General features: G+C 47.7%; 1 protein-coding gene across 1 annotated transcript; it reads right to left on the minus strand.

Moving 5' to 3' along the window:
* Positions 1-2,810: 2,810 nt before the first annotated feature.
* LOC100698112 (uncharacterized) lies at positions 2,811-10,009 on the minus strand. The gene has a single exon (XM_013267297.2). The coding sequence runs from the start codon at positions 9,978-9,980 to the stop codon at positions 5,808-5,810; it is 4,173 nt and encodes a 1,390-aa protein (XP_013122751.2). The 5' UTR covers positions 9,981-10,009; the 3' UTR covers positions 2,811-5,807.
* Between the last annotated feature and the right edge of the window lie 4,347 nt (positions 10,010-14,356).

The following is a 14,356-nucleotide window of genomic DNA, read 5'->3' on the forward strand; positions in this document are numbered from 1 at the left end:
AGCAGCAGTTCTCTTATGTGTTGCTGATAGCCGGCTAGCTAGCTAGCTAGCGCCGCTAGCATAGTTAGCTAGCACCGCTAGCGACCCTTCGTGAAAAAGCACCCAGGCTTGGCTTATATTGAGGCGGGTGAAACTCGTGTCAGCACCCGGTCGCTCGCCGACAGTATGTGTTTTAGCTGGACTTATTTTTCGTTTATATGGACCGATGATTTATTTATTTATTCATTTTAGTAACGGTATAAACAGTGAAAGGTGGTGGATTGGCCAGATGTAAACTTCAAATATCTGCTCGTGTTACCAAGACATCCCATATTAGCTCTGATGTTTTCGGTGCCTGCAAAGAGCTAGACAGGTAGCTAGCTAACCCGAGCTGGCTGTCTTTTTGACTCAGGGTCATAGCTGGACTTATTTTTCGTTTTTATGAGCCGATGAGGGGTTTTTTTTTAGTAACGGTACAAACAGTGAAAGGCGGTGGATTGTCCAGACGCTGGTCGATGTGGAAAAAATAACTGAATTGTTTGGTAGTCGCTGACGCGGAGCTACAACCGAGGGCAGCTATCCACCGGTGTGTGTCAGAAAGAACATGCGGGGAACGAGGCGGCGAGGTGACCGCCGATCGACCGGTGGTAGATCGTGGATCAGGGAAACCGAAGGCAGGAGAAGCAGGCGGCTGCCGGTCGGAGCGTGAGGTGAACTGAATTTCAGGTAAGAAGTTATGACCTGAACTCTATTTGGGTCAGATATAAACCGAGTTTAGGTGTAGTTTATTTTCGTTGTGCTGACTTTTTACAATCAGTTATAATAACTCGTACTGCGTGGTAGCTAGCACGATGGAGTTTCTATACAGCTGTGTGCGCGCTAAGTTACTGATGTTGAACTTTATGACAGCCTCCCCTGTCATTCTCTCGCCTGTTGAAACTTCAGTCATGAAACTGATCAATGATCGGCTTTTCTCTCTTGTTTGTTTATCGCGCTAAACAACAGCAGCACGTTTAAGCTTGATCAGCTGTTGTTAGAATTCATTTGATTTTAATTTCTAGTATCAGCTGATGTTTGCTGGAGCCACAGCTGTAGAAGCGGCTGGTCGAAACCAGGAGATGACCTTACTGAATCATCAGAGCTGAACTGGTGATGGAGAAACAGGTTTACCTTTTTTTTAGGTGACATGAATGAGTTGAAGGGAAGTTATGAACTGTTTCTGAGAGAAATAAACACCAAGCTCCTTTTTTTATTTAGCTGACAGCTGGTAACTGTGCAGGGGCGGATCTAGCAAAGCTTTTGCCAGGGGGGCCAGGTAGGGCATTAACAGAGAAAGGTGGACACAAAGATATACTTTTCTTTCTTACTCTCATACAGGGAGTGCAGAATTATTAGGCAAGTTGTATTTTTGAGGAATAATTTTATTATTGAACAACAACCATGTTCTCAATGAACCCAAAAAACACATTAATATCAAAGCTGAATGTTTTCGGAAGTAGTTTTTAGTTTGTGTTTAGTTTTAGCTATTTTAGGGGGATATCTGTGTGTGCAGGTGACTATTACTGTGCATAATTATTAGGCAACTTAACAAAAAACAAATATATACCCATTTCAATTATTTATTTTTACCAGTGAAACCAATATAACAGCTCCACATTCACAAATATACATTTCTGACATTCAAAAACAAAACAAAAACAAATCAGCCACCAATATAGCCACCTTTCTTTGCAAGGACACTCAAAAGCCTGCCATCCATGGATTCTGTCAGTGTTTTGATCTGTTCACCATCAACATTGCGTGCAGCAGCAACCACAGCCTCCCAGACACTGTTCAGAGAGGTGTACTGTTTTCCCTCCTTGTAAATCTCACATTTGATGATGGACCACAGGTTCTCAATGGGGTTCAGATCAGGTGAACAAGGAGGCCATGTCATTAGTTTTTCTTCTTTTATACCCTTTCTTGCCAGCCACGCTGTGGAGTACTTGGACGCGTGTGATGGAGCATTGTCCTGCATGAAAATCATGTTTTTCTTGAAGGATGCAGACTTCTTCCTGTACCACTGCTTGAAGAAGGTGTCTTCCAGAAACTGGCAGCAGGACTGGGAGTTGAGCTTGACTCCATCCTCAACCCGAAAAGGCCCCACAAGCTCATCTTTGATGATACCAGCCCAAACCAGTACTCCACCTCCACCTTGCTGGCGTCTGAGTGGGACTGGAGCTCTCTGCCCTTTACCAATCCAGCCACGGGCCCATCCATCTGGCCCATCAAGACTCACTCTCATTTCATCAGTCCATAAAACCTTAGAAAAATCAGTCTTGAGATATTTCTTGGCCCAGTCTTGACGTTTCAGCTTGTGTGTCTTGTTCAGTGGTGGTCGTCTTTCAGCCTTTCTTACCTTGGCCATGTCTCTGAGTATTGCACACCTTGTGCTTTTGGGCACTCCAGTGATGTTGCAGCTCTGAAATATGGCCAAACTGGTGGCAAGTGGCATCTTGGCAGCTGCACGCTTGACTTTTCTCAGTTCGTGGGCAGTTATTTTGCGCCTTGGTTTTTCCACACGCTTCTTGCGACCCTGTTGACTATTTTGAATGAAACGCTTGATTGTTTGATGATCACGCTTCAGAAGCTTTGCAATTTTAAGACTGCCGCATCCCTCTGCAAGATATCTCACTATTTTTGACTTTTCTGAGCCTGTCAAGTCCTTCTTTTGACCCATTTTGCCAAAGGAAAGGAAGCTGCCTAATAATTATGCACACCTGATATAGGGTGTTGATGTTGTTACGGGTCCAAAATTGAGTGAAGAATACAAAACCAAGACAGTCCAGAAGGATGGTCAAAAACAATGATTTATTTGCACACGCGTGGGAAGATGATTACTGCACACATCAGCAAGGATCTTCACCCAAAATACATTTCAAAATGCTTTTATACTGTCAGGGTATTATGACGCCCCCTCATGCGTTTACAAGCACATATTTTGCTTCCTAAGAACATTATTTGCAACTTGTACGGACAATAATCTATTCTAAGAAATACATGCAAACACAGAAGTTCCTCTTCCTGGCAAATAAGGCGATGGTCTTTGGCCTCTGGGTCGCCATGGGCTGGTCTTCTTCTTCTTGTCACCTGTTGTTAAGCAGAGTCTAGTGCTACAGGTTTGCTAAATACATTCAGGCCTCTACTCAGATCTGTGTCTAGATTATATGTGATATATATGTGTGTTGTAAGCATGTATGCAATTAACCTACTATGTTCTCATCTCCCTCCAACATGTATCACCTGGACACTCTCACCAGTGAAGCTTAAAACCTTTTGGATGGAACATCAACTCGAAACAAGCACAAATATGCATTGTGTATAAGGATATAACAACATAAAAATGGTTATAACTGCACCTGTAATAAAGGTTAATATGGTGTCAGTGTGTTAAATGTCTCCCTACTATCTTAAAGCTATATGTGATGTTATTAATGCAATGCTAATGCTATGAGATATATATTGTAGCAGTAAAGCAGTTTCTTTTAATTCCACAATTCCTCCTTTTGACCTCTTGACCACAAGAGGTCACCATACCGGGTGCTGTATCACTCCTCGGTCTCCTCAACTGCTTCTATCAATGGCATCATGGACACCGGGGTCACTTCCCCAGGGTCCACTGCCCTCGCGATTACCTTTTCCAACAATCTTCTCACACAAGGAATGAGGCAGCACCCACAGGTGACCAAAATCCCTAGAAAGACAGCAATAGAAAGCATTGCAGAAATCACAAACCCCTTCCACTGCCCGAACACGGATGTCATCCAGCCCTCAAGGGGATTCTCAATCCCTGAGTCTTCATGCATGGTCCTGGACAGGGTTCTAAGGCCCTCCAGTGCTCGGGTTACTGAGCCATCTGGGGCAGTGTTGTTGGGGATGAAGGTGCAGCACTGATCGCCGAACATGGCACAGACCCCTCCTCTTTCTGCCAACAACATGTCCAGGGCCATACGATTTTGGACCCCCATCAGTGAGGTCGGGCCCAATTGCTCCACTAATCCCTCCATGGCGTCCCTGGTTAGGTTTGAGAGTCTCAGCACATTATAATGAACATAGTTTATTCTATCCACATTCTTGTTTGGGGTCACTGGGAAAAGAGCAGAGATTATTGGCAAGTTTTCAAAACCAGCGGCTATTTGATCCACTAACTTATACTCATTTGGGACTCCCCTGGGCACTCCTATTGAGTCAATCCAGGTGGGTGAGTCCATTCTGGGGTCGTATGCATGAGTCCCCTGGGTCCCTCTCTTCCTCAGAATGTGTCTCTTGCGTCTAGCTGCCAATGTGCGTGTATTTCTTTGTGGTATGGCTTTTACTTTGTTTCCTATTAGAATCAGTGGAGCTCCCAATCTCACCATAGCGCATGTCCCGACACTTCCCATTGGAACACGAACCAACAGAGTTTTCTGCCCACAATAATAATATAACCCACTTCTGGCCCAATTTCCAATTAAGGTGCTGGGGTCAGTCCTATTGTTAGTGGTCCTCCCTGTGAGTGTCACGGAGCACCAACTAGGATCGATCTCTCCCAGATTGTATCTCATCCTATTTGTAGAAAAATTAAAGCACGTGTAGTTATCTTTTTTACTTATGAATGGTCCTACCTGTGTCTGCTTGTCTATAGGTGGAAAAAGACTGGACAAGATTGTACAGTTGCCAGTGCTCACCGCCTCCCTTGTCAGTCGCAGCATGCAGTCATAGCCCCACTTGTCCTCTGGGTACAGTGGTGCGGGTTCTGTAAACAACCGCGGCCTAGCTGAAGCACAAGCAACACAGTTAGATACCTGTTGTTCTTTAGCATTTTGAGCCACCCAGTCCAGCCATAGGTTACTGTCACTGAAACCAGTGGCGCGTTCAATCAAATCCTGTGGCTTCAGCCTAGTGTAATCCACCATCAGGACTCTTCTCTTTTGCTCTTCACGTGCTACAGTTAACGACTCGTTTCCCCAATTCCCTGTAGTATTTGTGACAGGAGTTTTTATGACCGGTTTGGGCTTTGGGTTGACTAGATTCACTCTGATCACCCCTGTCGGGTCTGTCCCTGACACATCTGCCCCTATCACCAGGTAGAACACGCCTCCCGGACTACCTGACCTGGGCAGAGCGTTCCAAGGTCCCAGAGAAAGAGTGATAGGGTTCTGGGAAGCAGAGAAATCCCTCTGAATTGCTATTCCTTTCAATCCTTCAGGGACATGTGGCTGCCACCCTACTCCTGTCCAAGCTACCACATTGCCCCACCCAGGAATGCACCACTGCCCTGCCGTGTATGACGCCAGAACAGGGCGGATTCCCCGGGTGGAGTGAGGGTTCCCTCCCCGGGTACAAATATCAGGATGACTACAAACCCACACATCATATCCCCTCCAGCTGCTGTTTGCTCCGTTACAATTAATCACTCCACACAAATCAAACGTGTATGAGCTTGTGGACCCTTTAACGTAGTCCAGTTCTATGCCATTAAATGCGCTGAGACACCCATCCCTCTTACCCGAGACCTCACGCTTTGGTCTTTTCAATGGCCACATCTCCGTATCCAGTTTCTCAGTTGGTGGTGGGCTGGACTGGCCGCCGTGCTCGGACAGGTTCCCCAGGGCGGTCTGCAAAAAATACACAAGAAAACACACGGCCAGAACTAACACTATCTGACCTAACAAACATGTGGTTGTGAGAAGCATTTTTACCAATTTCTTCTCTTCACGTGTCCCATTACGTGTCTCTGATTCGTGTGGGTGCATTGTATTGTGTGAAATTTGTACTTTTAGCATAAACTAGTGCGCCTTTCTTTCTCCTTAATTTGTTACCACTCCTTTGTGTTGACGTGGCGATCTCCTCCTGGGCTGTTCTTCTTGCTTCGGCCTTCCAGGTGGACTACTGGTCGGCCCGTTGCACAGGTGAGAGGATTTATTCTGCCTCTGATTTTTACCACCCGTGTCTGGTGAAGCTGAGTTCTTCTCCACCAAACTCTCGTCTGCTGCAGCGCACTGCGTCCAATGGAACCAGGTGTCGCCTTTCCCTTTAAGCCGAACCGCTGTGCTCGTCCTGGCCGTCACCTCGTACGGACCGGTCCAGCGCGGTTCCTTCCACTTCCTCTTGATGACTTTCAGCCACACTGCTTTTGCATCTGGGACCTCCTTTTCTGCTGTGGGTCCTCCAGAGGTAACCTGTGTTGTGAAACTGGACACAAGAGCTTTCAACTCATTAAAATATTCAGCATGGGACCTGTTACTTTTTCTGGGCTGCTCCTCCGGGACCACTGTCCAGGGCGCCGGAAACTGCCTTCCTGTCAGCAGCTCGTAGGGTGTGAAACCTGTTGATTGGTTAACAGAGCATCTTATAGTCATCAAAGCAATTGGCAGGGCCGCAACCCAGTTCAACCCTGTCTGCGCGCAGATCTTAGCTAATTTGTTCTTCAAATTTAGATTCATTCTTTCTACTTTCCCCTGGGACTGTGGATGATACACTGTCCCAAACTTATGCTGAACCCCCAACATTCTCTCCACCTCTGCTAAATCCTGATTTCTAAAATGGGTGCCGTTATCTGATCTAATTCTCTTAGGGAACCCATGCCTTGGAATGTAGTGGTTAATCAGACATTTAATCACACTTTTTGCATCCTCTCTCTTTGTCGCCCATGCCTCTGGCCAGCCGGTCAGAGCATCCACACATACCAACAAATACCTGGTCCCTCCCGGACCTGGATCTACCATGTCGGTGAAATCAATCACAATCTCTTCTCCCGGTCTCTCTGGCATGAGAAACTTACCTGGTTCTGGCTTCACCGCTGGTTTTGGATTGTGTGCCCCACAAATCAGACACGTTCTGGCTTTTTCTTTTATCATGTCTCTCAAGTGAGGGTGCCACCAGTGACACAAGTTTCTCTCCATCTGTGTCACTCCTACATGACCAAGCCCATGCGCTTCCCTTACCTTCCTTTCAGCCAGTTTAGCTGTCAGAACCGGTCGCCCGTGGGGTCCTCTCCATAGACCTCCTTCTTTCCGGGCTCCTCGGGCCTGCCACACCTCCTTTTCCTCTGGGGTGGCCTCTTCCTGGGCTTTTCTGGTTTCTTCCCACACGTCCGTGTTTGTCTCTTCTTCAGCGATAACTGCCACCATCTGCCTTCGTCCTTTGTAGCCGGCAGCTTCTTTTGCAGCTTCATCTGCTTTCTGGTTCCCTTTGGCCACCATTGTTTTTTCTTGAGAGTGTGCTTTGCATTTTATGATACTCACCTCGTCTGGGTCATTCAGAGCTTCTTCCAGTTCCTCCATTTCCTTCTTATGGCTTATTGGGGCATTGGTTGCCGTTCTGAAACCTGCTCTTTTCCATTGGGCAAGTTCCACGTGAGCTGCCCCAAAAGCATAAGCTGAATCAGTGTAAATGTTCACCTTCATGTCCTTAGACAGTCTGAGGGCTCGAGTCAGGGCTATTACTTCAGCTCTCTGTGCTGACTGTTGACCCTCAATTCTTCCAGCTTCTTTCACCTCATACTGGTTTCCTCTTCTGCAGACCACAGCGTAGCCTGCTTTCAGTCCTTCTTCATCCCGGTGACAGCAGCCGTCTGTGAACCAGTCCTCGGCTCCGGGAATGGGCTCCGCTTTCAGGTCTTCTCTCACTTTCTCTTCAGCTTCAGCTTTTTTGGCACAGTCGTGTGGTTCCCCTGACCCCATCAAGTCTGCCATGTTAATTCCCTCATGTGTGAATGTCAAGTTTGGAGCGTCTAGGACTTTGCTCAACCTCTGCTGTGTCAGTGGTGTCATGGTAAAGGCTTGTGAGTTCACGTACGCTACTACACTGTGTGTGGTGAGCACTTTAAGTGGATGTTCTCTCACTACATGTGCTGTTTTCTGGATGATTTTTGCTACCCCAGCTGCGTGTTGTGTGCATGTGGGATGCCTGGCCTCTGTTGGATTTAGTCTTATGCTGACATACATAAGCACATCTCTGCCTCCTCCTTTTTTCTGAAACAACACCCCATTTACAATCCCATGTGTTTCAGAAACATCAAGGTAAAATGGTTCGTCATAGTTAGGTGTAGCAAGGTCTGTGGCTCTTGACAGATCCTGCTTCAGTGAAATGAATGCTGTTTCTGTGGGTGGCGTCCATGGCAATTCAGCCTTAAGGTTTCGAACGCCAACCTTCTTTATCAGGTCCCTTAAAGGGGCCGTTTTGCCTGCATAGTTAGGAATGAACTGTCTGCTGTACCCTGTCAAACCCAGGAAGGAAAGGAGCTCTTTCACAGTTCTTGGTTGTGGGTGTGTCAGAATTTGGTCTCTGTGTGTGTTCATCAAACCCACTGACCTGTGTGCGATGACTCGGCCCAGAAATGTTACTTCCGGTCGGACCAACTGCAGTTTTTCTTTGCTCACTTTGAACCCACATTCTGCCAATCGGTTCAGGACCACGAGCGATGCTGCTGTGCAGGCCGATGCTGACGGGGCTGCAATGAGAAGATCATCTACATACTGTATTAGTGTACAACCTTCAGGCAGGTGGCATGGTGACAATGCATCTTTCAGCACCTGATTGAAGATACCTGGGGACAAGGCGAAGCCTTGTGGCAGGCGTGTGTATCTGTATTTCTGGCCTCTGTATGTGAATGAAAAAATGTCCCTAAGTGACTCATGTAGAGGGAGACAAAAGAAAGCATTAGCAAGATCAATACATGTAAACCACTTTTGGTCCCATGAAATGGCGGTTAACGCCGTGTATGGGTTTGGCACAGGCACAGTGTCAGTGCGCAGTATGGCATTAATTGCCCTGAGGTCATGTGCCATCCTGTACTTTCCTGTCCCGTGTTTTTCCACTGGCAAAATAGGTGTGTTCCAAAACGACTGTGAAGGCTCAAGCACACCTACTTCCAGCAGCCCTTCAATGGTTTCTGCAATTCCTTCCTCAGCCTCTGGTTTGTGTCTGTATTGTGGTCTATTAATTGGCGCCTCAGACTTCAGCTGAAACAGGACAGGTGAACAGGCAGCGAGGCCGACGTCAGTGGGCCCCGTAGACCACAGAGTGTCAGGCAGTTGTGAAAGCGCGGCGACTGCATCAGGATGGTCAGTTCTTTCCCTGCCGTGTGTTCTTGAGATTTCCTGATGTTCCAGAACCACTGCATCATTAGACAGACAGGTGATTCGGTACGTTTTGCATTTTGGCGCATACCATACATTTGGAATCTGAGTACTTTGCCACCAAGCGTTATCCAGCGCCCGCTTGACCATCGGTCCCATTTCTCTAGCCTGATGACCTACGTGGACCGCCAATGTGACATGAGGAGCTGAATCTGATCCCATCTCGTACCAAGGCAGTTGTTCCTCCGTCAATTTCACAGCCGCTGCTACTCCTTCCGGGCCAACATAGATGTTGTGGCTACGCACGTTCCAAATTTGACCATCAAGGTCAGATTGAAAGCTTTCTCGGTACGTGTCATCGTCGTCCCTATCATAAAAAAGAGTGACGTGGTATGGATCACGCGGCGGGGTGTAGACGGCCAGGCTCATTATCCAGGGTTTCCACAGCTGATATTGTCTGAGAATGCCGTCTTCTACTAGCCTTCCCCAGTATATGTCGGCTGTAGCTTGTTCAGAGTCTTGGAGCAGATATTGGTTCTTTGAAAATGTCCCCAGGCACGGGAAGTCTTTTCCTCCTGGAAGACTGACAGTAAGCCCATCTGCAGAACACATGATAGTGGCTCCCAGCTTCACGAGCAGGTCCCTGCCCATGAGATTTACAGGCACTTGTGGTGACACCACATATTGGTGTTTCAAAGTTTGTTTTCCCAGCTTTGTCAGGGCTGGATCAGTTAGTGGCAGAGTCATCGGAACCCCGGAAAAACCAACCACTGTCACAGTGTGGCTGGAGAGTGTTGCACTGTTTGGTGTGGTTCTCAGTGTTGAGTAAGTTGCTCCAGTGTCCACCAGGAAGGTCAATGGTGTTCCTTCCACGGTCATTGACAGCATGGGATCTGCCATCCCCACGCTGTCGGGTTTTTCAGGGCCCCGTCAGTATTCCTCCTCCCCCCAGTTCCAGTCCGCCACTGGATACTGAGCGACTGGCGCTGCACTTGGGTTTGGGGCTTGATGCCCTCCTCTGTATGCACCTCTTCCTCTGGGGGCTCCGCGTGCCTGGGTTCGGTAGTCACACTGTTGGGTGTTTTGGGCCGGTCCAGGACAATTCCGAGCCCAATGCCCGTCCGCTCCACATCTGTAACAAACATTCCAAGACGTGTTACTGGGATTCCCCGTCGCACGAGCCCTTTGTCCTCCCCGTGCGGATCCACCACGCCCTCTATACGGTCTAACAGCTCCCCAATTCCCCACGGGTTGTCGCTGCCTTGGTGCATTGACGGGCCAGCGGTCATCAGGGTAGACGTCGGGATCCAAATCTGGCCATTCAGGCACGGGAGCAGGCTGGGGCTTTACCACCATTAGTTTCTTTGCAGCTTCCTTGGTTTCTTTCTTTTTCTCGCCTGCTTTATCTCTCGCCTCTATCAGTTGTAGTTTTAACAGCAGCGCCTGCGCTTCCTCCAACTCCCTCTTCTGTTTATTCACGTCATCCTGTTCCAGCATCAATCTGTGCGTGACATGCCTCTCCCATTGGGTGGAGTCTGCAACAGCAAAGTCTGGGTTCTTTTCCAGATCAGTTCTCACTTGCTTGGGCAGTCCTGCAAGGACCGCAGCACGAAACCACGCCCGACTTTCTCCTTCCCTTCCGGGGTGTATTCCCGTTTCTGACATCCACTGCTCCTTTGCTCTTGCTAAAAACTCACTAGGTGTGTGTTGTGGATCCCAAATTATTTTAGGAATGGCTCCAGTGTTTGGGGTCGGGTACTTCTCACGAACTGCGTCCGCTAGGTCACTCTGCACGTCACGATATGGCACGTCGTTGGCGTGATGGGTCGTTCCGGCGATTTCTTCCACGTCAGCCAGGCCACACCCAAGCATACACCTCCCAGCGATCCCGCGGAAGTCTCCCACGGCAATCTCCTCTCCTTCTGTCAACATGTTCAGTTTCCTCAGCCATCTTGCTCCTCCCTCTGTGATAGGTGGTAGTTGTTTGACCAATGCGTCCAGGTCTCTTACCTTGTATGCGCGATAGATTGGTTCGTGTTTGGGGCCCATTATCAGTGGCAAAATCAAACTTGTGGGTGTGGCTTCATCCCTGAACTTCACTTCCTTGCTCTTCTTGGGTTTTTCCAAGCCCCTTGGGACGTCAAACACGGATTGGCGTTGTCCTCTGCCACTGGATTTCCTTCTTGTGCCTGAATCTCTGCTCACTCTCCTGTTACGCAGTTTGATACTGGTGCCTGGGTCAGAGGAAGCGCCTTCTATGATGTCTTCCTGTTCTGAGTCCTCTTCTTCTGATGCACTCCCACGGGCTGTGATTTCTTCCTCCGCGAGCTTTCTCAGGGCTTTCTGCTTCACCGAGGTCAGTGTGTCCAAGACTGCTAGTATGGCGTCTCTGTCCTCATGCATGAACCCATGTACTTCTCCTTCCCAACGGTCTTTCCTCACAGGAAGTGACCTACCTGTCTGGAGCTGTCCTTCTCTTTTTGGGGTTGGCAAATCAACAAATGATGGCCTCCTGACCACGTCGTCTGGTGATCCCATATCCTCGTGTGGAGGTGTGAGTGGAGCCTCGCTGTGAGGCTCTCCGTGGCTCCCAATCTTTCCTGAGTCCTGCACGGTCACGTCATCGTGTGGCGAGGTCGAGACCCCACCTGCAGCTGAAACTATCAGTGTCCCTGCCTCCCCTGGGGTTGGTTGTCCCCCTATCATTGTCTCTCCTTGTTGGGTGGTTGTGATTGTGCCTGTGTATTTGACATCTGCGATTCCCCCAAGCACAATGCCAGTTTGTCCATCTGGGCCACGCACTCGTCCTCCCTCAAAGGTCATCATAGGCATCGCGTAGGGTGGCGGGGCTTCAACTCCAAGAGCCTGAGGCGGGGCACTGGGCATTTGTGGGATCCACGGGTATATTTTTGGTGTGTGGTGCCTGTTTGCGTCTTCCTCCTTTGAGGTGAGTTTTGTCATCTGATCCTCCATCTTTTTGTTGTCTTCCTGCAACTGACGCAAAGTTTTCATTATACTCACCATGTCCTCTGTTCCCTTCATCTTCTCATCCACCTCCTTTCCAGATTCCGTCTTCTCCACTTGCTCCTTCATCCAGGATGGCACTGCATTGCACATCATCATCCACTTACAGCAATTTCCATGCATTGCCTTCAGGGCCTTCATTTCCTTTTTTGTTTTCCTGTTTACTGAACGGCCTCCACATTCCTCCTGTAAACTCTTCAATTTTGTTTCACACCTTTCCCCTTCAGTTTTAAGCACAAGGTCCAGGGACACCCTATCATCTGGCCCTTTCTGTTGGGATTGAAAAAGTTTGCATACCTCAGCTTCCATGGCTTGACATTCCTTTTCTGCTTCTTTAGATGAACCTGGGCAGGCCATCCGTATGGCCTTTTTCAGCTGTTCCACCTGATCCTTCAGTGGTTTGTAACGCCTGTGCCCGCTGACCGAGGTGTCCGCCATTTTGTGTCTCTCCCTGCAAGACAGCACTCACCTCTTCAAAATGGCTGCTGTCGGCTCCTCCCACCGAGTTACCCCCGGACGCTTCCCTGTTCAGTCACAGAGGCCGTCTCACAGCTCAAACAGTCACTTCCTCTTTTCCTGCTTGGTGACACACACACAACGGTGAACTTCAGGACTCACAATTCAGTTTTTATGTCAGCAGTCGTCACAGCCAACCCCTTGACAACCCCAAAATTACTGTGCAAGAAAAAATGGAAATGGCAGCTGAAGATTCCCCAAAAAAGCCCTCAATATGCTGTAGTGTGTTTGTTCATGCATTTCATGTTATTTTCAACCCCTTTAAATGTCTGAAAGGTCTCACTGTACTTTCTCAGAAAGCAGGCCAGCTGCACACCACGCACCAGTGAGAAAGGAAGAACCAGGGCCAAGCTCCCCTGGGACCCAGCAGCACTTCTACTAAGACTATTTAATAAAATATCACAACATAACAGTCCATAGCCACAATTTCGAACTCAAAATCAAGTGTCTCAAATGTACTTATTGTCACAGGAACCAAGTAAACACAAATCCACATTATTTTAACTTCAAGTGAGAAGCCAGGCCTTCCCCTGTAAAAATCGTAGCTACAGTAATAAGAAAAGACAGGATCGCAACCCAAGTGTGTGTGAATGCAGTCAACCGTTTCAACGTGCAGCTCAGTTCTTGGTCAGAGACGTCTAAGCACAACAAAGATCACATCGAAAACAGGGCAACATCACATAAAAACCCTCATCATGGGCCTTCTCCAAGGCTGTCCTCTGTAGGTGCCCAGTCAGTAGTACCAGCACTCTCGCACAGGTCGGCTATCATGACAAACAGATCCAGGCTCCTGCTCAACCAGTCGTCTAACTCTGATTCTGTAAGGTCAACTGCAATGGCAAACTCATAAGGTTCTTCCACCGTTTCACCTCGCACAACACAAGTAACCGTAAGCCGATCCTCCCCTAAGGGCACAATTCTTATCCTCCAGGTACCGGAAATGAGCATGATTCTATGCAACTGGACAGTGGCAATAGCAAAATCAAAGAAAAGCAGTCCAGTGACCGACCAGCAACAGTCCTTTCACAATCTCCCAATATTGCCCAAAGCAAACTCACAGTGGATATGTTACTGATTATATTCACATAAATATAAAGCCTATTTCTAAAGTCTGAATACTAACAGGAATCTTAGCAAAATTATTTAAACTATTTAACCGACAGTACGACCAATATCACACTTTCACCCCCAAACCAACAGGCAAAAAGAACACATGTAAGTGAAAATAAGGTATTATTTAGTATGAGTTTCCCCAATGTATAAAAGTATTCATAAGCTTCCAGTATTCATATATCACATAGCAAACCCAGCCAAAAATCACACCTTAATTGCAAACATAAACATCATTTATTTCATTGTAAAACACAGAGCCAGAAGTATAATCTCACACAGTCATGCCATGCCTATCAAGGCGTCATGGCCAGACACCTACGCACCAGGTAATTAACGGCTCCACATGTCCCTCAGTTATGTCACACACAAATAAAATGCCAAAACAAAAATTAAGTATTTCACCATAAATGTATAATTCAAAGTGACTTCCCTGGCCTTCTCGGGTTAGTTCAGCGCTCCACGAGAAATAATTAAACATGTCCCTTTACTTCCCTATGGGGTAGGACCGCACCCTGCTGTGTCTGTGTAAAGTCTCAAGTTATCCGTAACTCAACAGATAAATGGTTTAATGTTTAAAGTCAACAGATAATAACAAGGTGTACATGAATATTCAGCATTTCAAA

This window comes from Oreochromis niloticus, linkage group LG19 (assembly GCF_001858045.2).
Source record: "Oreochromis niloticus isolate F11D_XX linkage group LG19, O_niloticus_UMD_NMBU, whole genome shotgun sequence".
Taxonomy (NCBI): domain Eukaryota; kingdom Metazoa; phylum Chordata; class Actinopteri; order Cichliformes; family Cichlidae; genus Oreochromis; species Oreochromis niloticus.